Source organism: Ixodes scapularis, unplaced genomic scaffold (assembly GCF_016920785.2).
Source record: "Ixodes scapularis isolate PalLabHiFi unplaced genomic scaffold, ASM1692078v2 PGA_scaffold7__128_contigs__length_106722199, whole genome shotgun sequence".
Taxonomy (NCBI): Eukaryota; Metazoa; Arthropoda; class Arachnida; order Ixodida; family Ixodidae; genus Ixodes; species Ixodes scapularis.
The window spans coordinates 59,364,022-59,391,725 of NW_024609882.1; the positions used below are offsets into that span (position 1 = coordinate 59,364,022).

Consider the following 27,704-nt stretch of genomic DNA (forward strand, 5'->3'; position numbering starts at 1 on the left):
ACATTTAATTCACGTAATCCTGTTTTTCTTCTTTGTCCTCGCAGATTTCTGAAAAATTTCGGGCACCGCCTCGCAAGAGTGGACGTATCAGTACCACCACAGTCGGCAGAGTTGTAAAATATATTTATTACAGGGTGCAAGAATGGTCGACACAGATTGGGCGCATCATGCCAAGGTAGCTGCATTAATTCTGGCGATATCTAGATTTGGTAACCATATCTAAAGGCCAGTTCAAACATACGCCATAGCACTACCTCAGTGGCGTTAGTCAGTCCTGGAAATTGCGTTGAACTTGATGATGACCTTGCACTGTATCAGTGATTCAGTGCCGACACAGCGCTGCATCAGTGCTACGTTACATTCAAGTCAGTGCTGTTCTATGGTGCTGATTTAGTGCTGCAATGTATGTGTGAATCGGACTTTATGGTCAGGTTGAGCAAAGCCAGAATTGTTAGAGAAGTATTTAACTATGGGCTTTTAAAGCATGGTGAGAACATTTTCAGGAGGTAGCCAACACCAAAGTCAAACAATTCTAAACTGGTGTCATTATCTAGACAGGGAGGCTCAGAATTAGGCAATGATTTTAGAGCAGACGGTAAGACACTCAACCACAGGCTTTAGATTTAATTTTGTAAACTATATGTCCTCTCTTTTTTTTTTTTAATTTTAATAAAAACAATTAGGGTACATATGGCGACATTCAGCTGTATCTATAAAAGATATTTCCCTGTTTAGTTCTGGGGCACAACAAATGACCTCAAAGAATCGTTAGGCGAAGGCCGTCGGCTCAATATTCCTAGCGATAGCAGTGCTCTAGTAAGTGTGCTATAAACTATGAGCAAAACATTAAATACAACCTGCAAGAAAGTCCAATGATCTCCAATTTCTGTACCACTTGAGGCAAACTTGTTAACCTCAAATTTCTTTCAATAGGTAAAAGTGACCAATCTCTGGCTGAGAAGATTCATCGCAAGTATATCTAATCAAATTTAAAGAAAACCATTCACTAGCTTTCTGGGCACAGCATGCATGCACACATGCAAAACCATTAAAAAAGTAAGGACGAAACCTCGCACAATCTTATTCGGTAACAGTAGCACCATGATGCAAGGATGTGTCACAAATGGAAATGTAAACTAAATCATATCCGAATCATGTCCACCAATTGTATCGGAACTACAGTTCTGAAGTACTATAATTTGGTGAAACCACGAGAGCTGATTAACTTCAATGCAACATCAAGAATCCTGCCAGTTTCAACGTGGTCACAAGCTGCTTTGGAATTGTTAGAGTGCAATGAAGAAAAACCAAAGGGTTTAAATCATTCACAAACTTATTGCAAGAGACAGGTAATTGTAATTGTCTGGATACATATACCATTAAGCACATAGAAAACTGTGAACGCAGCCAACAGCCAAATAAACCTACTAGTCCCAGCAGGACCTTCACACGTAAGTCCAGAGTGTACAACGTCATAAATATGTCTACCAATTAATTGCTACCAACAAACGTTAAGAATCTGGCTTTTGGTCAAAATGCATGCACAAGGACCATCCTGTCTTTCCTTGCAAGGAATGTGTGACAGACAACATGAGTTACATGCGACACACTGAAAACACTCGTCATGTGTATGGATCCCAAAACTGCTGGCATGACCGTTAATGCAAATGTGGTGACCTATAAGCACTAATTCAACAACTTGCAACTAAGCACTCTGATAGTGTAATTCAGACTCCCGCTAGATTGCACACTCAAGACTACATGAAAGCCTGTTAAGATTTAACATTTGTACATTTCTATCATTTACACATTTTTATTAAATATATCCAAATGTGGTCTTAACTATTCTTACGGCAGTATGCTCGCAAATCCATCCTTTTTTTTAGCATACTTAATTATCGACTTAAAACAGCATGAAATTTTTGTTCAAACTCGTAGCACAAAACAAGAAAAATAGCGCAATTAAAAAATAGCTATCTCTGAGTAGCTGCCCAATGGTGGCATGGTACGCTACAGCTATTAAAATAAATAAGTAAAATATAAGAAGCTGCATTACTGACACAACCTTATCTTAATTGAAGGTTCTACTGTATCATCCCAAGAAAAAACTACAGCTTAACTGAGGAGGTAGAAAAATGTTAAGATGATGAAAAAAATGAATACCGTAGTGGAAAGATTGAAGCATTTCACATTGATATCAGACATAAATGAATTACAATAGCAAAATGGAAAACTCCGACTTGAGACGACGCGGTAACTCCGGAAAATAGGGTATTTTTCTTCAGCTTCAACTTGAAAGTTTAAAACTAAACTTAAGTTCTTAATTAAGTTAAGTTTTGCCCTACAAAGAAAAGACTGCAAATATAACGAAGAGAAAAGCAAAAATGAAACCGTAGTATGAAAAATAATTCTCACACAAAAGTTGTAGAGAATTCGAAGCTAGTCTAATAAATGGTTAAAAAGTAAATGGAAAAATATCAACGTAATTAAGTAGATACAGAAAAAATCCTAGATAAGGAGAAATGACTTTTCCAGCGGGTCAATGAAAATCGTTACAATGGGCGTGACACGTGTCTAACAGGTAGGATAACCACAAAGTGTAACACTGGGCCTGACACTAATTAGCTGACAGGCTGGGCCTGACGCATGGATGGTCTATCAGAATGCATGGATAATCTGTCTTCACATATCTACAGAATGATGAACAGGCTGGCCGGGACGTGGCATCTTGTCTCGTCTACGACATCTGAAGGGTCCCGGAGCCAACTCCAAAGCCGTAGCCCTTGGGGCCAAAGTGCTTGCCGTAGCAAGCTGCAAACAAGGAGCCAGAAGACAAAACGTTTTAGAGGGTCACACATACTGCTTCTGCAGAAAGCTAAGAATTTTAATAATCTAAAGAGCGAAATTTTAAAGGATTAGTACATGTCTGCTATACTCCGTCTCACCTTGTGATGGACCACAGCGGATGCTACAAGTACAAGCCATCCCAGCCAATCCAGCAGTGTACATGTTGCGGGAGTGCATGCCCCGCATGTCACAATACCCCTCTGGAAGGTCACGTGACACTCATTCGACGATGGATTGGCTGCAATGGCTCGTAGCATCCTCTGCGGTTTATTGTAAGGTGAAATGAAGTGTAGTAAGTCTGGTAGTGCCTTTGCTGCTGCTGCTTATTAGTATTCTAGCTGGTACGCCTGCTAGTATGTCTACAAGTATGTCTGCAATTCCCAACACAGACCATGGGTTTGCTATACCCCTAACCTTTTGCCAAATTAAAGAATGAATTCAGGATTCTGTGACCAAGTACATTAATGTGCAGTAGCTCAGAAGCACATGAGGCAAAAACTAGCAGCGCAGATCCGAACACTACAGAGCTCAGTCGCCTTTATCATTTACAATATGGACAGACACTGTACCGGCCTCCACTGGCCAATTGTCCCTCCACAGTGGAGATATGCCAACGAAGTTGGGCCAAACTGAAAATTTACGGCGGAGACACAGTGGCCGAATCGCCGCCATATGGGCAAGCTACACTGGCTGATAGTATAACTGAAATATGTATTTAGTTTAAATGATGCCAGGGTTCTTACTGAAACTGGCATCACACTGCTGCTTAGAAGGGTGCTAGCTACAACTCTAGCTGAAACCACACTGGCCTTAAGATTTGTCATGTTTCACGTTTTCGGTTATATTTCGCTGTTGTCCGAGCTGGGTAGGGAGGGGGTCATGCAAAGAGCAGTTGTTCTAACTGAAGCTGGTGGACTAATTTTTCACGAACTGAAAAGACTCATGAAGACTCTTCTCAAATGTACAGACGGTGAATTCCTGTGGCCATGGTTTGCGTGACTCAACCAAACTGTATGTGCCATGGCACCAAAGCGACATCCGCACCGTCATGAGAACTGATCACCAATGTTATCACCACTCTTGTGCTATTTAAGATTTTGAAGTAAATACCCGAAACAACCGGAAGAAAACCACCCTACCCCGTAAATAAAAGGGCACCATTGGTGTTTAAAACTGCTTCGGCCCAAACATTAACAAAACTGGGCAGAAAAAAGAAATATCTGCCAAATTCAACACAGCTGTTCCAGCCTAATTCCTATTTCTGCCTGCCACTTGTGTCCAATGTGACAACTTCTATAGGTCACTGGAGCCACGAATTCACCATTTAAACCTCTTATGGGAGGAGGAGCCAGGATCTTTGTAACTGTAGAAACATTGTCCTGCAAATTTTTTTAAAAACTACTTGTTGCAATTAAGATGTTTTGGTGTTTCTCCAAGGTGATTATTTGCAGGATTATTTTATTTCACAGATAAATTAAGAAAAATTGGAATATGACAGAATCAAACACCGATAAATGACAAATTTAAAGAATATGAAACGGAATTAAAGTAAACTCTGATGAACGCAGAATTTTAGATAAAAAATGAACTCCAAATAAGACCTTCCAAATGTCATTCAAAATCAGCCCAGAAAACTGTCTGCTTCACCACAATACATAGCCACATTGCAACAAAAAGACCATACCTGCAGTTGAAAAATTATGCATTCTTGCGTAACCCAGTGCCTAAAATGTTTATGCAGGAATATTTTTCTAGTCAAATTAAAAAAAAAACACAGTTTTAAAATTCTGTTCCCAAAAAGCTGAGCAACCATTTTCTTAACTTGAATTACAGCATTGCGGCACGATACAGCGTATCGTGCCGCAATTTACTGCAAAGGTGGAAGCAGAGGGTGGAAGTTTACAACGAAAAAGTCAAGAAATGAACAAGCCTCGTTCCAAAGAAAAAAAAAAAAAAATGTCCTGGGCATGTCGCCACTTTGAGGACGATACATGCATAGGGTGAAGTGCTGCCGACAGATGGCATTCATCGCATTGACAAATTGAGTGCCAGCCGATTCGGATTGTGATAGCAGATGACCCAGCAAAAAAACCGGAATCGGTCGGCGCTCCCTACGTGTGCGCTGTCTGCAAAGTGGCAGCGTAGATTGCCCAGCACAGGTTTCTGTTTTTTTGTTGTTTTTTTTTCTTTTGAACCAAATAAGTCTATTTTTTTATTTTTTCGTCAGTAGCTTGCACCCCGTGCTTGCACCTGTATAGTAAATTGTGGCACGATACGTTGAGAGACTGATTTTTGCAAGTCGTCTAAAGTGCCTTAGAAGCATTAGTTTACGTGCTGTCTACTAATTTTTACGTCGAGAAAAAAGGAAGTTATGCACATTGTTCATGCGCTGCACTAAGTAGTTTTAGGAAGAACTGGCTGTCGAAGGAAGAAGCAATGCTTTTGGCATTTGAATGTGTATGTATTTATAAGTTTGCGTATATCTAATTAAAAATGCACCAACATATATCTTAATTCTCTATTAAAAGGTTAAAATTAGTCATGTTTTGCGAGTAGCCGGACTTCTTTTACTATGGTTCTTGAGGTGAAAACGAATAGCGTAGTTCTTTTTTAAGTTCTAGGGTTTTTGTGAATTTTCGGTATACAAAACTGGGCATTCATTGTTTAAACCGAAACTCGAGAGGGGAAGGACACTTTGTTTTTTTTTCCCCTTCAGCCTAAGGTTCCTGGAGTTTTCAAGTCAATAAGTTCTTCCTAATGTTAAAGAATACAAAGCTAATGACAGAATCATACATAGAGCAAGAAATTCAAATAAAGGTGCTGACTCACTCTTGCAGTAGATGTCTCCTTCCCTCTCACACAAGATGGTGGACTCCAGTCTCTTGTGGCACTCTGTGCAGTTGAAGCACGAAATATGCCATGCCTAGAGGAAATGGCAGACGTAAAATAAGAAACAAACGAATGGGTACAGCAGCTGTAAACTAGTTGGAGAACTGAAATAAGCTAGTTGCAAGAGTATTTAATGTAATCTAGTAGAAAAGCTACGGTGGGAACAGTGGACGTAGGTTTAATGACGCCCATGCTAGTGAAATGATAATCCTGCTACACAAACCATTAGACAATAAATGTGCAGTGCAAAATACACCTTGGACAAGTCCGAAACTTTGCTCTTTTGAGAGGTGTATATATTAATGATATTGTAACACGCCACGCAAGATTGGCCAAATGACCAATTCTAAAGGATCACCCTATAAGTTAATCTCAATGTCTAACTATGGAATATGTTCTCTGTTTGACAATTTCGTCCAGCGATACCATCCAGACGAGCTTTTTGGTAAGCCAGTATGGAAAAGAGATGCATTGAGAGTGAAAGGCATGTAAGAAATTCAACAATTCTGCAAGCTGACATCTCATTCCCCAAGTTCAATTACAACTGACTCCCTTTCTTAGGCTCACTATAATTACCCTGCAATTTCAGACAGAACACATGATCGCAGAGATGTTCACAGGACATTCTTGGAGAAAACTGACATTGTGGGTACATCCGCTGGACCATGTGTTCTGTCAGGAAGCAGATTTATCGCTAAATTGCACTGATGCACTCCTTGTTTTATGAGCAGCTAGAATTTGCATTGAGCCTTGAGCATGTAACCCCAAAAAAGCGATTGTCACAACTACTTCTAAGCAAACAGTATTTGCTCAAATGTACCAAGTACTTCCCCAATAGAATGACCATATCCTACTCCAAAAGTAACTGCTACTTTTCTTTATATTAGCTTGATCACTAGGTTTATTCAGACACATTGTGTTTTATATGTATCAATGAATGAAGCACTTGTAAAGCTTTACTTTGTGAACCTTCGTTTCATATCCAACACTTCCTATTTCTTTGTTTCTTCACTATAAGATTTCTAATTAGTGTACATTAATTGGCTGAAGAGAACAAAATTATTCCAGCCTCAATAGCGATAGAAAGAGGAATTAATGCGACCCCTAAAGCAATAGCCACTGTCAACATTACTACAGTCGATTCTCATTAATTCAAACTCCAGGAAGCCAGAGGCTTCAGTTGGAAATATCAGAAGTTTGAATTTCTGATAATTCATCTAAATATGATATGAGGCAATGTAGCGATTTGCTATAGGGATAGTTCCACATTCCAAGCATAATTTTTACACCTCCCGCTACACAGCTGCCTATATATAACCAGGCACGCACATAAAACATTGGTGAAGTTTGAAGCAAATAAAGGTTTTGGCTGAATTTTTTTTAACTGAATATCAAATAGTTTCTCTAAGCCTTTTCCAACCGTTGTACCATGCTTAAACGAAAATTCAGCTGAACTTATGCAAATTCTTTCCAACCTTCCACTTGTCCACTTCCCAGCTCAGTTACATTTAATGTAACTACATCTGTGAATTGTGGCCTTAGAAAGTCTAATGCTTACATTGGGGTGGCATGTAAATGACAGACTTGACATAAAATATAACCTAAAGAGACGCTAGCTATCCTGATTGAGGGAATTTATAAATTGCCATATGCGCATCTTTTTTTAATCTCAAATTTAACCTCCCCAGAAAAATATTTAAAAAAAAACAAGCATAAATAATGAAAGCAGATTGTCAGGATAGTTCTGCTTGCATAATCGTGGTGGGTTAGTTTCCGTCGAGTGTGCTAATCACGGAGCACCTGCATACTGCAAAAGAGCAATGACCGCAAACTTTGTGGGTATTGCTTTCCTGCAGTACACAGGTGCTCAATGAGAAGCACACTCAAGGGGGCTAACCTGTTGCAATGAACAAATAGTATGAATTTAAGCAAAAACACTGTTTGAAATAAGCAGCTCATAAATGGATTAAAAACATAGCGGGACAACCAAAACTTCTTAATTCGAGTGAATTAGCCGGAAGTATGAAATATCAGAATTTGAATTATCGCGAGTCCACTGTACCACAAAAAGTTAATCACATCAGATATTTCACTAGTCTATAAAAACAGTCATAACAGAAGTGCAAAATGATTGATCAGATCCCCAATTACCAGAGATATGATCCCTTGACAACAAGCGATACACTGCAAATATACTGAACGTGCACTTTCGTGAAACCTGCATACTTTTTAATTATACTTTGAATGCCTGGCAATATCAGTGACTAGCCAATATCCAGTATTACCATATTTACTTGCATAATAAATGCATCTGATTTATAAACGCAGCTCCCATATCCATTCTAAAAAAAAAAAAAAATTAATATTGAATGTACATATTAATATTTATTGCATGCCATTTCTGCTGCAACCATGTTCCAGGTGTGTTGGAACATGTCAAGCTGCCCATTTGCAGCTTTTTTTCCAAACCCCTCCTTACACTTGTATGTGGCGAAAATAAAATGATTTTTTATTTGATTCCATTTGGTCTTGAGGGAAATTAAATAGCTCCGCCATTTAGTTACTCCAGGAATCTCTGATGTAGTTGTATATTAGTGAGGTTACAAGCTCCGCTGGTTCATATAATTTTGTTGAGCATGTGCTCTCGAAATGAGTCCCGCTTGATCTGGATTCTAAAACTGGTTTTAACCAAATCCCAGCTGGATTCAGCTAAAACCAATTTAAAAATCCAGCTCCTCCTGGACTGATCTTCACCTGGGTATGTATACTCTCTCATAAAAGTGCTGAAGTAGCGTACGTTTAGTTCCTCTCTTTTTCCTCAAGAAAATATTATCACCATCGTGTCAGCGAAGTCTGGTTCACACTTTTGTGTTTGTAGGATCGACCGCGTTGCAAATGTTTACGACGAGACAACATTGGCGCCATATCTATCAACCAGCCCTGGAACACTCCCAACCTGCGCATTACTATTTCTTCATTTTATTTACAAATACCCTCAAGGCCCCCGAAGGTAACATTTTTAGGACCGATGCTCTGCCTCCAGTGCGAGCTTTCCACCTTTTGTAGCACTTCATATGACATGCGCAGCCAAGCTAGGCTTGGCGGAATTGGCACCAAGCACCAGCTGGAGACGGAGCATCTATGGTGCCTTTAGCCGACTATAGACTAATTGTTTTGCAGTATTTGTGAGATGAAGATTATGCACTGACTACGGGGGATGGACGCTTATAACTAGAGTGCTGCACGCCCGCTAAGTGCCCATAGATCATCTGCAGATATCCGCACACGACTGGCAGACGAAAACAAAAATGAATTGTATTTGGCAGGGAGAAAATTGTTCTTTACGCCAAGATTGAAAGTCCCAATTCACACCAAAGATCGCTTTAGAGCGTTCTATCTCACCAAAGATGCTGTCCCTAGAAAAAGTAAGGAATGCAGGGGTACCAATTGTCCCGAGAAAGCGTGTTTTTCTGTTTGGCAGAGAAAGAGTGGAAAACGTTCTTCAAGCAAAAAAAATCCAAGATGTACAGGCCAGAAAAAAGTAGAAGAAGCCTCTTTCTCCCCCCTCATATGGCAAAGACAACTTCTGATGCACCTAGAGAGAGCATTAAGTAACGACTTTCCTTCCTGGGTGATCGAAGATATATGCTTACAGCTCCGAGAAAAAGCTGCACAGATTGCACAAGGTTGTCGTGTTTCTACATCCCAAACTAAGCAGCCTGTGCCCTACTCGACAACAACTCGGAAAGGCATTCCATACACAATGATGCCGGGAAAATGATTGCGGCTGCCGAGACGTCGAGTGACAAACTAACGTCAAGTCGAAGATGTTAACGTTATTTGCACTTCAAAAGTTTCTTTGAAGAGAGGAAGACATCCGAAGGACAGGGGTATTCTATCTAATTTGAAGAATGCCGACGACAAAATAGCAGACACGGCGAGTGATCCAAGTTGGCAGACCGGCCTACAAGTGGGTCGAGTGGTGGAACTTGCACCAACGTACGTTTGCACACTTCACTCTTGTACCACAGTTTGTGCATGCCATTCCAGCATCAAGAGGAACAGTGCAGAGAAGCTTCTTAATAGCAGGCCTTGCAATTTGAGAGAGGCGAATCAGTCTGAATCTGCACATCGTTGACAATACTCTGTTTCTATACGGAGACCTCGGCAAGTGAAACGTGCACGCGTGTATGCATTTTTTGTTCTTGACATCTGGCAAGTTGCTGCTAAGTATGTAGTTTGAAGCACGCAGTTGCAGATTCATGCTTAAAGGGGCCGTGCAACGATATTGGGTAGTAATGTTTCTCACTTTACACCAGCTTACTGGCACTAGTGAAACCCAAGAATACTCGAACACAACGCCACTGACCAAGCAGCGTCTTCGTCTCGGTGGAATTGAACGGATAAAACCGTATCTTCTCTTTCGGTCTCTCCTTCGCAAAACTTGATGACGGAGCTGCGGGGACAATGCCAACAATGCTATTCCCAGGAGTGCGTCATCAAGCTTTGCAATCCCTGCTGCAACGATATTCAAATGCTGCTCATACCGTGGACACGAAGACTGCGCAGGAATTTGATTTCGGCTCGCGACAATCGATGCTTCGACATGCATTCGGGTAGTGGCTAGTGGCCAATCGCTGGGATGATGGGAACAGCCGAACCTTAACAGTGCGTAAAACTCAGCGCATGCCCTGGAAACCACAATATGTGGCTATGTTAAAAACACTGCGGCATATGATCCGACTCCAGGTCACGTGGCCGCTTTTTATGACTGCGAGTTGAGAGGATAAACAATATTTGTTTTTCTCTAATTTTTTTGCATATGTTTCGCAGGTTATATAAATGTAAGGAATCATTATAAGCTGTATTTATTTAAAGTAAAAAAATTGTTGCATCGCCTTAAAGAGACATTGACAGGATATTTATGCTCACTGAGGTTTTTATTTAAACATGACTCAAGAGCCCAACTACTCATAACACAATTTACGGCTAGAAATTTGTTTCTTTCTGCCCGAAAACAGTCGGTCATCAGGAGATGACCAGTTTCAGTTGCATTCATTCTCGTTTCCATGGTCACGTGGTGTTCAAACTATCTGTACAAAATATACTTAAGGTCATGGGTCCCCTAAGACACACTTTCAATATTAAAAATAGAAAAGAATATGAACCCCATTCTTTGTGTCCTCCAAGGAGCTGCAAAAACGTTGATCAAACAAAAATATATCCACAGATCACAGGAAGTACATGCACACGTCATCCTCAATATGGCGACATACCGCAGTCAAGACGACGCGGTGGTGGCATGCGATGGGCCATTGTTGCGACGGACGTGGGGCCGCAACTCCGGAACTCTCGTTCGTAGTAACGGCCAATCGATCGTCAAGCGTGGAACATCGAGCGAAAGGCATATAAGTGCCAAACAGTCGCACGACAAATGGTTCATGCAAATTTGTCATCGTCGTCGTCTGCTTCAAAAACCGAAGAGGCGGAGGGGGAAAAAAAATGTGGTCGGGTGTAGCCAAGTGATTTCCGGCCCTTTGCTTCCGTACTCGTGTTTCAGTATCGGTTTCAAGCAGCAGAGCTTTTTTACTTTATTAAAAATATATGTGACTCTGCAACAAAATATTGATTGGGTAGTCTCCTGAAACAATATTAAATCACCTGGCAAAAAGTAAAAATTAAATTTTAGGGGGTATCAGTGTCCCTTTAAAACTGAAAGCAATATCAAACTAAACCTGAAAGCAAACTGAAAGCCATTATTGAATGTTGTAATAACTCCCCAGTGGTGCACTCGCATTACCACATATATGTGAGTACTTTGCTGCGATGAATGACCACCTTTCCCACTTTTTTATTGTTTAACCAAAATAAAATGACATAATGTCATTAGTCTATCCTTGGTTAATTTTCATGCTCAGAAAATATGCATAGCTTGAAATGGGTGTTACAAAGCAAAAGGAAAGAAATATATATGTATTAAAAGTTTCTTTTTTTTTTTTTTGTGGCACGCATGTTTAGGGCAGATTGTTGCAGACTCTTAGGACGATTTCGTAACTGCGATCATCTCCTCAGCAACGCAAAGTGCCTCTGGAATGATATGATTGTTTATAATATAGATATGGTAAAATTAGTTTCGCCGTAATCCGACTTGAATAGTTCTTTGTACAAAGATAAGCAAACAGATAATAAAATATCATCCACATGCTTTTTTTTTTTTCATTCATGCTCGATTTTATAGCGTAAAATAAATATGTGGATTGTGGGTGGATGCGGTTCCGAATTTTGTGGATGTGGTCCAGATGCGGATACAAAGTATCCGGATGCAAGTTGGACGAGGATGCAATAATTTAAGAACATTGCAAATGCGGTTCAAGTGCGGATACAAAGTCTGCGGCGGCGGATCGGACGGCGAAACTGTTGTCCGCGCAGGGCTCCACTTAATTAAGTTGTCAAAATCATTTCGAGAGCACGGTCAAAGAAATATTTATAAAATACACACAGGTCGGGTTCCAGGGCCACCCAACAGATGGCTCCAGCACGTTCTCTCGTCGTAAGCGGAGCAGTTGCAATGCAGTCGATAATACTCAATCAAAAATATGTGAATCAGCTTTGAACTGTGGAGCGCATCCTATGCAATGGCAGTGCAAGGACGTAGAAAGCGGTCCACTTACGGCGCCACCTCCCATCTTCTTCTCGGCCATGTACACGGCCTTGCCGCAGCGTGGGCAGATGTCCGTGCCTCCCCAGCGCGGCTGCTTCTCAGTCACCGGCTTGACTGTGCCGTTCTGCGGTGCCACGTGCGCTTGCGCCGTTGCCGGGATGTTGCTGCAAAACAATTTTGTTGTGCATGTGGAAAGAGACAGCAAAGCAACCTTTTTACTCTGGCTAACTATATATAGACGTTTGCAAGTAGGGCCCCTGAGCACCACCATCTTGCTGCTAGAATGGGTAGATCATCCAATAATCAAACACTGCCGAGGCGTACCCACGGTTTCCAGACTGGCGCCCAAACAAAGCGTTTGACAGACACGAAGGCCAGACTGGCTCTCGAAGCGCGGCTGCTTGCAAACATCTTTAGGGCGCACCTTAAGCCCTAAAACTAGCTGAAAAAATCTATGCTTGCACATGGAAAGCTCGAACTTCCACGGAATGTGCACCAAGATAGTGCACTCTAGTGGATGAAATTCTAAGCCATAACTCTTTTCCTGCAAAAAATGACACCAACAAACTTGTTGGGGTCAACAACGGACAGGTCCGTAAATGGCAGAGTTTGCGAAGCTTGTAACGCATGGCAAAGCTCTCTCGATGGGCTTAGCAAACAGACACGTTCTGCCATCTGCTCACTGCACCTATTCACGTGCATGCAGGTATCGATGTTTCTGCAGTAGGGAGGAAAGTTGGGCTAGTTGGTAGTTATTCATCTTGGTTTTAAAAGCGCACAAAAGACGAGGACAGAGTAAGAAACACAAACGACGGACGAGCGCTCGTCCGTCATTTGTGTTTCTTACTCTGTCCTCGTCTTTTGTGCGCTTTTAAAACCAAGTCAATGTTTCTGGCTCGTTTTACGGTGTGAGACACTGTAGCCATTCCATAGTCACTGAGCAACATAAGCAGTGGCCATATCTTTCAGACGCCCTGCCTCCAGAATGCACTTGATGCCTTCCACCGTGCTTTGGCTGCTCGTGCAAGCCTGAGGCTCGTGAGACGCTGAAGCATCACTGAAGGTTGAAGCTCGTGCGGGAGGCGGGACAACTGAAGGAACTCCCTGACGTCCTCATCTCACTAGACTGTATATTAGTCGGAATAAACACTTCAAGTTTACAAGGCACGGAAGGGCTCGAATCGGTTTTTGTTTACATGCCTGTTTCCGCAAGCATCGGCCCATTTCCCGCATTACTGCGGCAAAGGCAATGCTAACATGAAACGTATTCCGTATTGCTTCGCAATGAGGTTGGATCTATGAACTCGGGAGACATTTTGTGCCTCGACAGTGCAAGCACGGTTGTTTGTAACGTCTCTGAAAGAAAGCTCTATCAAGGCTGGCACTTGAGCAAGAGTAGAAGGCAATGTTTGCGTCTCTTGCAGTAGTTACGCAGTCCTTGTGCGGCCATTACGATGTGCCTTCGAGTCGTTCGGGCACCTCTCCTTTCTACGCCATGGTTCACACAAACATCAATTTCGGAGCGTCCAAATTTAAATATCACCTTAATGCCTTTTTAATAAGAAGGAAAAAAGTAGTGTGGGTATACTAAAACTGAGATTGAGTTTCCAGAATGAGGCTCCTTCTCTTGATTGAATTCCACGATTGAGGAACATAGAGGGTGAAATAAGATGCGAATGGACATGGCACACAGGCCTTCAAATGGTATGGGTGCATTGCCTTTCTGTTGTGCCATGGGAGTCCTGAGCCAAAATAAATATAGGATTATGACTATGACTGCCATGGTGTCTTGATCTGTCTTGTTTCTTGCTTTAGGGGGAGACACTGGTCCCTAAAACAAGTTTCTACAACGTCAGCTGTATTGAGCTTGTTGCACTGGGCAAGTGTCTTGTTGTCAAAAACAGAGCATGCACGCCCTTATCGCAGTTGGTTTCGGCACTGGGAGAGGGTGCCACCTGAGCTTTCTTGCCTTTGGTTGCCCGTGTGCTCGGCACTCAGTTTCACCCTGCGTGTTAGGAGGATGCAACGCATTAGCTGTTCTGTGTGTGATCGACCGGGGCTTATGCAAGACCTGGTGTATTTGCCGGCGGCTTGCCACGAGGTTCTTCAGTCGTCGTCCCCGGACAATGACCTGACTGCTTTCAAGGTGTGTGCTACATGCCTATGCAGTGTTCGTGCTGGCAAGATTCCGAATCTCGCCACGTGCTACAGGTATGCATACTTACCCATGACAGACGGTCTGCCTCAACTGGCCGGATCTCGTGGGCGAGCTAGTGTTCAATATATATCTGTTCGGCGCTCTAAGCCCTTTGCGTGAGGATGGGGCAGTTAAAGCATACACCGGAGCAAGTAGACACTGCTCTACGGTGTATACGTGCCCGTGAGAGAGAACACCGTCGACATGTAGGCACCGGTGGCCTCACTCTGGGTGTTAGGATGGAACTTATGCAGTATCACCAAAATGCAATTTTCTTTCATTCACCACACATTAGATATTGCACCAGCTGACGCTGTCTATTCGCATCACGTCACATGATCATCCGCACAATTATTTTATTTATGCCAATACATATTCTAGCGAAAATAACCAAGCATACCTATATCTGTTTCTTCTTCTTCTTTTCATATATGCAATTATAGTTTCAAGATATGTCTTACTTTTTTTTTTTTGGAATGGTTTAGGAAAAAAACTTACTCCCCTCCCCCAAAATGTCTGGCTAGATCATTTCTTACAAATTGTTAAGGCCCTTTCCCACAAAACATTTTCTGTTCTGAATAGTATGCATATGGTTTATTTTGTACTGTCAAACTTTGTAAAAATATATTTATATCAATGCTAAGGCTATACCATCAGGTAGAAATGCCTTAGAGCAGTGGTCGGCAACCAGCGGCCCGCTACCATCAGGTAGAAATGCGTTAGAGCAGTGGTCGGCAACCAGCAACCCGCGGGCCGGATCCGGCCCGCGAGGTAGTATCAAACGGCCCTCAGCCACCCCCCTCCCCCCTACGCAGCCAGCTAAAGAAACAAAAAAGAAATAAAAAATAAAGTTGACTAAATTGTTGAAAAAGTCTGCGAGCAGACTTTTTCACGAATGAAGTGCATAAAATCCAACTTCCGCTCACGAAATACTGACGAGAACCTCCACAATGTTTTGCGACTCGCAGTTAGCAGCTTGAATGTGGATGTTCGTAGTTTGGTGAGCGCAGTTCAACACCAAAAGTCTCACTGAGAGGAGTCTCTAGGTTTTCGTGGAAATGTCGTATCTCATGTTGTTTGTCGTGAAATAAAGAAACTGTTCATTTTCGATTTATGTACGTCAATGCAAGTTCGTGCAAGTGCCTTTTTTTATTTTAACTCATCCTCCCCTCCCCTCCCCTACAACCATGCAGTGTAGCCCTCTATCAAAACATTCATATTTTTTTGTCTATGAGGTTATGGATCTGTCACTTGTACACCTCGTGCCTTTGGCTTCTATGTGCCTCATGTAGCTCTTTAGATACTTTATGTGGGTATCTTTTTTTGTTTTCCAGATATTCAGATAAAGCATCTAAAAACTCTGAATTTCAAGTGTCATAAACGAATGCTCTAATAAACTCTGAATTTCGGAGAAAAAAAATGAACTCCAAAAAACACCCTTTAAATTTCCTCAAAAATTAACTCCGAAAACGCAGAATCCTACATATAATGTATATTTCTGCATATATTTGCACACATTCATACATTTGTATCGTTCCCCCTCTAGGTGCACGTCAAATTCGATAAATAATGCGGTTAAGGTATCATTATGATTCAGAATCAAGTTCAAGATGCAGGCGGGTGCAGTTTCTCTCATATCTCACCTGGTAGGAGGCCCATTCTTGTACCTGTCACCCGTATCCATGGAGAGTACGCCAGCCCCTCCGCCGTAGCCGTAGCCCTTGGGGCCGAACAGCTTTCCGTAGCAAGAGCGGCAAAAGATGTTTCCGTCGTGCTCCGTCAGGTTGCCACTGTCCAGGCGGCGGTGGCAGTCCGCATTTGCTGCAGAGTCGGAAAAACAGCGAACATCAAACACTTTTCAATTGCAAACACATCCACCTGCCAGTCGCTACCATGCTCCTCATGATGTATTTGCACGACATAAGTTTTTCTTTGAGGAGAGAACGAAACGTCAACAAATTTGAGGTCGCATATGCACTGCGCCATTGATGTGTGCTAATCCCACAAGTCCACAGATAGCAGTGGAGCAGACCAGCCCACAGCATATCCATCGTCCCATCGGAGTGCCCGGACCCCTTCTTTTTGTGGAAAGGTCACGGTGAGCATCATTCAGCTGCGAGGTGCTTTTTTTCTTCCCTGCCTTTTGTTCGGCGAGTTCCCGAAGGTCGCGCACAGGTTCCCGAAAAGGAAGACTCCACCGACTCCACTATAGGGTGTTTCAAGCAAACCTTCCGTTGTAAAATGAGTTGAAAATACGGCTGCCTGCACATAGAAAGCTCAAGCTCTCTCCGAATGTGCGCTGCGCAGGTCACTTTTACCCTGTGAAATTCCAGATACAGTTCAATCGCTGTAACAAACGAGAGCAAAAAACTAGTAATGTCGTCAGTTGGGCGAGTTCGTACTGATTAAATATTGGTTAAAGTTGCACACAAAAGGACAGGGACAAAGAAAAGAAACATGTAGATGACAGACAAGTGCACACGAGCTTGAGGGGGCACTCAGATTCAACCATATGCATAGGATTGTAGAAAAGCCATTTCTTTCTCAGTTCGAGACTCGGATGGCTGACTCAGGCGTCGCTCACTCACGTTAAGGATATGTTAAACGCTTCACTTCTTTGAAGCATTTAGCATCCTAAGCACGGGTGAGAGATGTGTCAGCCAGTAGTCTGCATCTTTAAAGGGGCACTGACACCCAAAAGGTCGTGGTTTTTTATTGTCTAAAACGATGCAAGTTGCAGTCATAGACACAAAAAAAAAACGCATTGCGATAAAAAATTTTCCCTTGCGCGCGCGCCTTTTTATTTTTGGCGTTTGATTCTCCCGCCTCTCGCCTCCTCGCTTCTTTTGATTCGTGACGTCAAGAATCACGAAATTTAGAAGCTTTGTAAGCGACATCTCTATAACATTTAATAACGGCAGTCCTAAAACATGTTTTTTAACGCAATTGCGAACGCACTACGGCCCTTCTTTTTGAAATACCAAAAATCGGGAGTTCGTTGTGGTGCCGTCTCCTGGATTTGTATCCTCCCACGGAAAACAGGCGACACCGCTCAAAACCGGCCCGCCGCAGCTCGCTCCTTTCCTCCTTGCTTTGGGTTGCCACAGCAACAGCAGGGAGTCGTGAAAGAAAGTGGACTCTCAGGACTCCGCAATATTTGACGTCAACGCACCGGCGCGGATCGCGCAGGAACTTTGAATTCGGCTATTTGGAAATTGTTTTTTTACTTCACAAATACTGAATTCCCAAATTTCAAATTTTGAGAATATTGTCCCGCCATCGTTTTCAATCGTTTCGGATAATAAAAAAACAAAAATATTTAGATGTGTCAGTGCCCCTTTAACAAAGAAGGAAATGGCTTTTCTACAATTTCATTAGTATGGCTGAATCCGAGTGCCCCCACTGAGCTTGTGTACCCTTGTTCCTGTGTGGCTTTCACTCAAGCTGATTCCGTTATACGTACTTCTTTCTTTCCCCCTTCTTTCAAATACATGTGAGTTGTCAGTGTGCCCTTGTCTGTCGTTTACGTATTTCCCTTCTCTGTCCCTGCCTTTTGTGTGCAACTTTGACCATATATAGAGCAAAAACCTTACCAAAGTCAAGGTTGGGCACGTATGCAGATGACCGAGTTAGCCACGCTATTAGTTTGTGGCCTCATTGCACGATACGTACACCGAGCAGATGATGTGTCTGTTGTCTGCTCGCTGTGCCTATCGGGAGATGGCGCCACAAGTAAATGGCGTCGCTAACTCTGTCTTTTTGCTCTCATTTTTTTACAGGGAGAGAACTGCACCTTGAAATTTCACACGGTAAGACTGAGCTGTTCAGTGCACCTTTGGTGAAAGTTTGAGCTTTTTATGTGCAGGCGCCAATTTTTCTGGCTCGTTTTACTGCGGAAGGTCCGCTTGGAACACTCTATTTAGGTGACTCCGTCGTGCGAATGCACACTTGGATCTTCTGCACTGCCTCCTCCTTCTCATGGCCTTTTCTCCTCGCAGATCTAGGACGTCCTCGGTTTTCTTTAGATGTAAAGATTTGTTGTGCGAATACACCATTAGGTACCTCGTCTGGAAGCTTCTGGTCATATGCCATGAGAAAGTTTTCCCTGGAGCATGTCAGCAGCATGCCTCTGAAGTGCCAGAGGCATGCTGCTAACATTAGGAGCCAATCAAATAGCACAAGGAGCCTAACGGATGGACGTGGGTTTGGAGAAGCCACCTGAGGAAAAAGTCGCCGGACGTGTCTAGTACTCTTTTTTACAAACAGCCCCCCTATGGACCCGTCGAAAAGATGGGCGACTGGAAACACCATCTATTAACTTGAGACCTGGGAGTCGTATTATTTCGGAATAACTGAAATGCCACGTAAAAAGTACCATAATTTGTTTTTAAAAAATGATCCAAACTTTTCAACTGTTTTTTTTTTTTCCTTTCTTTTTCTCTATGAGTTAATCACTTGTAGTGACAAAATTTACTAGGGCAGAAACCGCCGAATTCTCCAGGCCACTGAACGCTGGCTCACACACCTGCATCTGCTGACGACCGACTTCTTGTGATCTCTTACGAGAGATCAGACTGGCACGCTGACGCCATCTATGATGTGGCCCTGAAACTGCATGTCACTAGAGAGAAGGTTTTGCGGTATTTGCGAAATCAAATGTATATACTGTCTATGAAAAACTCGTTTATCAGACTGTCAAAAAGTTTTCGAGCCAAGAAAGAAAGAAAATGATGTGAAAAAAAAACTGGAAGTGAATGAAATGCCAAGTGTTCCCCTGCTACCCGACAGAGGGTGCTAGTGTGTCCTATCGTCGTAAAAGGGATATTCACACGAAGGAGAAATCCCGAGGATTTCTCCCCGGCACGCGCGCATTACGAGATGAAAACGCGACGCTTTTGCACATCGCAAGGCCTGACGTTTTTGTCGCAGGATGCACGTGCCGTGGAGAAATCCCCGGGATTTCTTTCTCGTGTGAATACTCCTAAGAGATCGCAAGGCACTCGGTCACAAGCAGTGGCAAGCGTGTGAGCCTTATCTAAGGTATGCACTGCCACCGAATTGTATAATCGTAAATCGACTTAATGAGCATAATGAAAAAAACTTTTAGCCTTTCCACTTTGGTGAAGAAGGAAAACCAGCGAAGCTGTACTATGGTGGGAATGAAGTAATGGCCGGCCGCCAGTTGGCAAACCAGAGTGGAAGGGCTCAAAAGGTTGCGCCATTCATGAGCAATGGCGGCAAGCAGACAACCAGCAAACACAACACTCTGGACGGCTACCGCCATCTCCCGGGGAAACTAGCCCTTAACAGCTCCGCTATAAAACGAACATGCACCACAGCTAAAAAGATCACAAAACAATATTGTGTTGGAATTTAATGAACTGCATATTGCGAAGACGGGCACAAAAGGGCTATATCACTGACAGCTAATGGCACAATCTCACTGGGTGCGGAGTAAGATGTCCAGGGCTTGCCATGCTCAGCCTTTGGTTAGCGTTAGAAACTCCTCACTATTTGCCTCGCTTTCACACTGATGCAGTAGCATATGATTGGTCCGAGTCACTTCAAAACTATTTTTGAAGCAGCAGCAGCAAATAAATCTTGAGGGGCATACACTTTACTCTCATTCATTTCAACGTGAATTCTATCCAACTAAACAACAATGCCTTCTATGCCTTACCACTCCTGTGCCACCACTCCCCCCCCCCCCCCCCCCCCCCCCCCATTGCATCCATTGCACAGAATTCGGACAATCTGTTTCTCTCAAACACTCAACCATTTAGTTGTGCTTCAAAGCACCAGACACAGCAACAGGCATGTTGTTACAAGAGCTATCCTTTTTGAGGGAAAACAAGAAAAGCAGATTGCTGCAGCAGCTGCCTTTGAAACACATGCGGATTGACTGATCAAGCATATGAACATCTATAAATTGTTATTTTAGGCATAAAAAAATTTCAGGGGAATACGATTTGGTTTGTCTTTGATTATTCAAGGGCTAACCAAATAGTACTTCACTGAAACTATGTCAAAGTAATTTTCGTACCAAATTAGATTTTTAACAATGTTTCTTCAAATTGAGGAGGTTGCAATAAAACTGTGCCATTCTAGACTCAGCTAAAAGAAAGCTTTCATCACTTGTGCTACCTGACTTCACTTCAAGTCACATGATGTTACAATGTCACGCGACTCACCTCGCAAAGTCATGATGTCACGTCACTCATTTCATGGTGTCATACGATTCACCTCGCAGTCGCGGTATCACATTACTCATTTCACTTCACGGTGTCAACAACGTTGTTGGATCTAGTACTGAGTGTCAAGTTGTGGTGCAACATGATGTCAGGTCACATGCCCAATGTCATTTGACGTCAAATTGAGTTACCTCACAATGTCACGTGATACTGTGCCGCAAGACGGGACTTCACATAGTGTTCATGTGACAACCATCACATGGCACAGTGTGACAAGAAACAACAATGTGCCGTGACTTGATGTCACGCAACACTGTCACGTAATGCCATCATGTCACATGAAACCACATCTTGAAGCCATGACGTCAGACACCACTACTTCACACAGTGATGACATTGCATGACCATGTTGCATGGCATCATAGTGCCATGACCCTGTGCACATAAAATATGGTGTCACTTGACACCCTCCCAACATCATGTGGCCATGTTGCATACCATCATGTGATTAATCAGAGTATGCCAATAAAAATAGTGTCAATAAAACCCACCATTTCCCATACATTGAAATTCTGGGTAGGGATCATCAAATATAGCTGGCAATTTTTTTTTACCAATATCCAACACGAGGGTTTGCATGAGGCTAGAGGCATAAGACTGCGGCTTTGAAACATGCTTTCGTTGAATGAGCACTCGCACTAGAAAGGCATATTTGAAAGCAAGATTGAAGTACAGGCTAAATTTCAAATGTGCCTTCCATCTTCACTGCCTTGTCAGTTTAAAGGTGAACAGAGCATGAATGAATGCTTTTTCTCTATCCACGCCACTGCGCTTGCCTGCAATGCCACTTCTTCGCAGTGCATCAGTGTGTGCAGTGAGAAGCAAACTCAGCAGAGCACATCCAGACAAACACTTAGAGTCATTGCCAAAATTCTCAGACCATCAGTGTTTGATAAAATTATCAAATCTAATAGTACATCACTCGAAGCGATAGTCAAACGTTTCTGAGAGTTTGCAGACGCCTATCATAACCATCCGGCAGCGTAGCAGAGCCTTAGATAAAATACTGAGAAAGTGAATTAAATTAACTATTGACCCAATGCTGGCACCGATTCCTCATGTTGTGGCAAAGTGTAGAAGAATGTAGCAAGTATAAGCACTTTGGCATGGCTTGGTGGTGCAAATGGTTTGTGTATTAGTCATATCACTGCAGGTACCACTGTCAGTTAGTCATACTTGAGAAGGTGGAACGAATAAAAAGGAAGCCGGGTACCAACAATCATCCCACTAGTCGGGAAAAGCGGAAAAGCAATACAGTACTCACCACATGAAAAACACTTGATATGCCAGTGCTTTCCGATGGCGATCTTCTCCTCGTTGAAGAACACCGTCGTGTTACACCTTGGACAGATCCCGGGCATGGTGAAGATGGCTTGGAATGGTGATTCACTCTTTAGACTGAACCTAAACAGCCAAAAGAAGGAAGAAAAAGGAAATGATTATGTAACAGTAACATCAAATTGGTCCTACGAAAAAATGAAGAGACCAATTCGAGAAAGAAGTAAAAGTAAAATGTATAACAGTGTATGGTTAGATACAAGCCAAGTGTTAGGAGTTACAAAATCACATAAAGTGAGGCACCGGGGTCGGTGTCACATAAGTTATGAGGATATTGACGAAGTTTCAACATCACAGGTCTTAGCTGTCGGTGACAATCTGCGTATATCCTGCTCTCTTGAAAAGTGACACAAAGAATTAAATTCGGCATGGATACCAGTTCTTAACATTCATGTATTATTCGTACAGCCCTCGTAGTGCCTGACCTGTTAGGTACTTATGGCATCCTCAAACTCACTTTAAAGAAAACTGAAACCTAATATCCTAGTTATGCTCATCGCCAATCTTACACACTCAAGCGAAACTCGTCCCACTTTCCCCACTTCTTAGCCTAGCTTCTTGACACGATCGACCGATGCCTTGGTATCTCGTCAGTAATGAAAATGAGAAAAGAAATACCTATATAGCATGCGCTGTGTCCCTTACGATCACAAGACAGGACCATAGACAAATACGCTATTTTCAGAGGGAGGTCGTCGCCAATATCGTTATCATCAAGAAGCAAATTGCGGTGGTTAGATGCAACAGAGAGCTGTTATCAGTTTCCATTGCATTGTCCCGGTACAAAAAGTTCCGTCATTTCGTATCTCTGCTTCTCTCAACAAGAAAGGCAGCATTCTTCTCTTGGCAAAGACACTATCTCGACCAGCTTGCAGTTAACAGGAGCTTTCATCAACGTGTTTATTCAAACAGACATCAAAAGCAATCGGAAGTTTTTCTAGAAACTGCTGTCTTCGCTTTTTGACGCCAGACATGCCACTCGGTGTTTTCCAGAATTTTAAGACAAACATACGACTTCACGAAAGAAAGCCTAAAAAAACAAAAAAAACAAGCGGCAACCACCGAAACCGAAATGCCTGCTGAAAAACAGATAGGACAATCCAATTAAATTTGGTGATTGAAATGTCACTTATTCACAGTTCTCAAATCAGACATTCTCTCTCACAACAGACACCTACAGGAAGAGATGGTCATGCATGTGGTGCCGCCCCCAGCAAGACGAGCAAGGCCTGGGCGCTGTGGATCGAGTCTGCTGTCATTAAAATATCTCATGTCACGACTCGGGATGTCACTAATGTTTGTCAAACCTGAAGCTCGACAATAAACTTCAAGGTTCAACTGGTTCGGCAAACCTTCAAACTTTTAATAAAATTCAACGAAGTTCAATATTGAAATAATGGTGCCCGATTTCAACAAAAAAATTTAGAAATGTTTAGAAAAAAAATTGTTTTATTTATGTTTGTTTTTATTTCAAGAACCATAGTAAAACAAGGTCCAGCTCCGCGCGGAGCATTACTAATTTTCCCCTTTATGTTGACAATTAAGACGTATATGTATGGTCAAGTGGTCAAGTCCCGTAAGGACGCCCACCCAAAATGAAGAGATAAATGGTGAAAAAAATGAAAGCCGTTTACAAACTCCCTGTAACGCCGAATTAGAGCGCAGCTCTTGAGGAGGAGGAGGGAAGGGTACTGAGGTTCACGTGTTATCGGGGGGGGGGGGGGGGGGGGGGGGGGGGGGTCACGTGACCTTGGAGGGGTCACACGACCCCCTCGCCAAGGTCACGTGACCAGGGGGTGTCACGTGACCTCGGGGGGGGGGGGGGGGGGGGTCACCTGACCTCAAGAGAAATTTTTCTGCTAGATTTAGCGGGGAAATTTTTCCGCTAGATTTAGCGGGGAAATTTTTCCGCCAGATTTAGCGGGGAAATGTTTCCGCTAGATTTAGCGGGGAAATTTTTCCGTTGGATTTAGCGGGGAAATTTTTCCGCTCGATTTAGCGGGGAAATTATTCCGCTAAATTTAGCGGGGAAATTTTTTAAGCTAGATTTAGCGGAGAAATGTTTCCGCTAGATTTAGCGGGGAAATTTTTCCGCTGGATTTAGCGGGGAAATTTTTCCGCTAGATTTAGCGGGGAAATTTTTCCACTAGATTTAGCGGGGACATTTTTCCGCTAGATTTAGCGGGGAAATTTTTTCGCTAGATTTAGCGGGGAAATTTTTCCGCTAGATATAGCGGGGAAATTTTTACGCTAGATTTAGCGGGAAAATTATTCCGCTAGATTTAGCGGGGAAATTTTTCCGCTAGATTTAGCGGGGAAATTTACCCATAATGCACCGCGCGGTTACGCCGACGGCGACGGCGACGCCGACGCCGCTCAAGCCGGAAACGGGCGCCTAAGAGCTGCGCTCTAAAACTGGGGGTGGGCTATCTTTGGGGATGCCACAGCAAAACTTTACCAAAAGTTGATGATAAGCGCCGGGGCACCCTGCCACAAACCACGTGACGCGGGAACTGATACCGCATATCGCGGACACGGCAAATTCGCGTTTCACGATGCGATAAACACGCGGGAATTCGGTACAACTCTTGTGTCACGGGAAAGGATACCGCAAGTGGCCGACGCAGCAGATTCGCGTTTCACGGTGCGAAGGACTCGCGGAAACCCGACGACAACTCGCATCTCGCGGGAACGGATATCGCAGATCGCGGACGCAGCAGATTCAAGTTTCACGGTGCAATAGAGACGCAGGAACCCGCTACAACCTTGCCTGTCACGGAAACCGATATCGCGCGCGCAGATCGCGGGCAAAAACGCGGGAATACGCTACAGATCGCGGGAAAACGCGGGAATACGCAGAACGCGGACGCAACAGAACCGCATTTCAACAACTCGCGCGTGTTACTGACAGCTAAAAATCGATATCGCGCGCGGATTCCGGACAAAAACACGGGAATTCGCCACGAACTCGGGAACGGATACCGCAAATCGCGAACGCAGCAGATTCGCATTTCACGATACAATTTACACGCGGGAACAACTCGCGTGTTACGGGAGCCGATATCATGCGCGCAGATCGCAGACAAAAACGCGGGAACCCGCTATGAACTCGCTTCTCGGACGCACCGGTACCCACCGGTACCGCAGATCGCGCCGTTGATGCGCGATTCCCGTCAAACATCGTTTGACGTCCAACGGGAATCGGGGAGTGGGCGATGTTTCGGAATTTTTATGTTACAGATATTTAGCCAGAAAAACGGGAAGGGCGATCTCTCGGGGGAGGGCGCCCTTACGGGATTTTACGGTAGGTAAATTTTAGATAACGCGCGTCGCCGAGCGTGGGCGTGCGTGGCCGAATGGTTACCGCGTTTGACTGCCGCGCGGAAGGTCTGGGTTCGATTCCAGTCAACGAAATGTCATTTTATTTATTCTTTCAACTTGGTGTTCTTGTAAGTTCGCGAACATTTTCGTCTGATCGAGTTCCGAATCTTCTACGCGCCAAAAGTTCTATGCCGAAACCCACGAGGGTACATAAGGGACTCCGCATTGCGATCTGCAGTCAGTCTCGCCGCAGCGTCCGATCCTGCTGTTACGCCGACTTCGACGCCCGCGACGCTCTGTTGTTATCTTTTGTTCCCTTTTTGTTTGGGGCACAAGTTCGTCCATTAAACGTTTCAGTTTCCTCGGGTATTATTTGTTTCATCACCACTTCATTCGTGACAATATGTTATCTTATCAAGGCCTACATATGCCAAAAGCATAGATGTGTTTATGAATATGTGAATTCGTGAATATGTTTACAAAATATTTAATAAAAATATTCCCATTCTTTCTAGAAAATTAATTTTGAAGTTGACGCATCCCATCCGCCTTTGAATCACTTGCTGCCGCTCTACTGGCAACCATGAACAGAGGCACTCGTGACGTCAAACGTATCCGAGAGCAGACGACGCTCCCTACCCCACGACGTTGTGCGCTGTAGTGATAGCGAGCGTCTGTGGTTTTGCGAATTGCGTCTGGTTTAGGCTGTTGGCGGCATGCGATGGACAGGGGGGGGGGGGGGGGGGGGGGATTGGTGATTGGCTGTGGGGCGCAATAACACCACGAAGAAATGAAATCCTGCTGGTTCCCGGCCGAGAAGTCCCCGCGACGGAAGTGGGTCCCAGAAGTCCGACGCGAACGCTGGCGGCTTCTGGTGTTCGCGTCGTGCCAGAAAACAGTTCACACATTGCTAGCAAATAAAACCTTCCATGCCATTCTGCTTCGAAGCAGCATCTGGGTCCTTATGTAGTAGGGGTGGATTAATGGGTCGGGCCTGGGAGGGGCGATAGGCATTCGGCTGGTGGAGGGGGGCCTGCTGAGATATGACGTTACGGCCGAAACGTTGCCCAGATCTATCTTGTTGACTCAATATTTGCTGTCAAGAAAAAGTAAACTTTTGGTTGTTGTATACCAATGATTTAATATCTTAAATGTTGACCTTGGGGAATTAAGGAAGGGGGGGGGGGGGGGTCACCCCCCCCCCCTTCTAAATTCCCCCCCTGATATGTAGGCGGACCGCGAAGGCAGCCCCCCCGAGAGGTCTCTTCAGAAGCGATGCCGCCTGGTCGAATGCGAGCAACGAATCGACTGAAACCTCGTGCTGAAAATCTTTTGCTGGTCACCGCTTGACTAAGACAAGCTCGATGGACCGTAGTCCATTATTTCCCACGGACGATTCCGACGGCTTTCTGACTGGTTCAGACGCTGGGCGAAACAGGCTCAAGCTGCCCACGGTTCCTCCAACGTCACAACAAGATAATGGACCAGTAAAGTCACAGGTTAGTTTCGGTTTCGGCTATATCGTATTTCTCACTGATCTTTATTAAGATCACTGGTTTTTCTGCAATTAAAAATTATTGAATTTTTTTTTTAATATAATGGCTGGTTTAAGCTAAGTATCTTGGGCACTTTCAGAAAATATGTTTAGTTAAAAACGTCCAAATTGACGCCGGAGCGATTTTTTATGGTAGCTGATTTGCATCAAAATTGGCACAACACACCGATGAACATGACAGTACTAGTCCCCCAAGTATTGTATGAAAAGGAAACAAAAAAACAGTATGTGAAGTTATTGCATTTTTTTAATTTTGTTCTCATCGTGTTTCTCAAGCAGAGAGCTTCTACTGGCAACACTGAAGTGTGACGACAGAAATGGTACAAAGTGGGCAGTAAACCAGGTTCCCAACTGATTACAACACGTTTGATGGTGGGAAAAGAATGCTTGGAAGCTCATTCACCGAGAAGCAGGAAAAAAGACGCTCGACATACTCTGTTTAAGAATACCTGCGCGGCCTGAAAGTCTGTACCATTTGTGACTTCACACCAACGGAGAGCGGGCGGAAATTTGAGTGTTGGTTTCTGCATCATCTTTATTTACGGTTTTCTCAAAAGCTTTTTTCGAATTTTGAGACAATAAATCGCACACCGAGAAGACTATAAAGTCCGGGCATTCAGAAAACACAATTTGGGTAGCTTAAAA

At 43.5% G+C, this 27,704-nt stretch overlaps 1 protein-coding gene across 1 annotated transcript; it reads right to left on the bottom strand.

The window, feature by feature from the left end:
• Positions 1 to 105: 105 nt before the first annotated feature.
• LOC120841468 (cysteine and glycine-rich protein 1) lies at positions 106 to 22,782 on the bottom strand. Its single transcript, XM_042286547.1, has 5 exons — positions 22,110 to 22,782; positions 16,238 to 16,415; positions 12,408 to 12,561; positions 5,677 to 5,770; positions 106 to 2,811 (listed from the first exon to the last, which is right to left on the bottom strand). The coding sequence occupies exons 1-5, from the start codon at positions 22,204 to 22,206 to the stop codon at positions 2,738 to 2,740; spliced, it is 597 nt and encodes a 198-aa protein (XP_042142481.1). The 5' UTR covers positions 22,207 to 22,782; the 3' UTR covers positions 106 to 2,737.
• Positions 22,783 to 27,704: the final 4,922 nt, after the last annotated feature.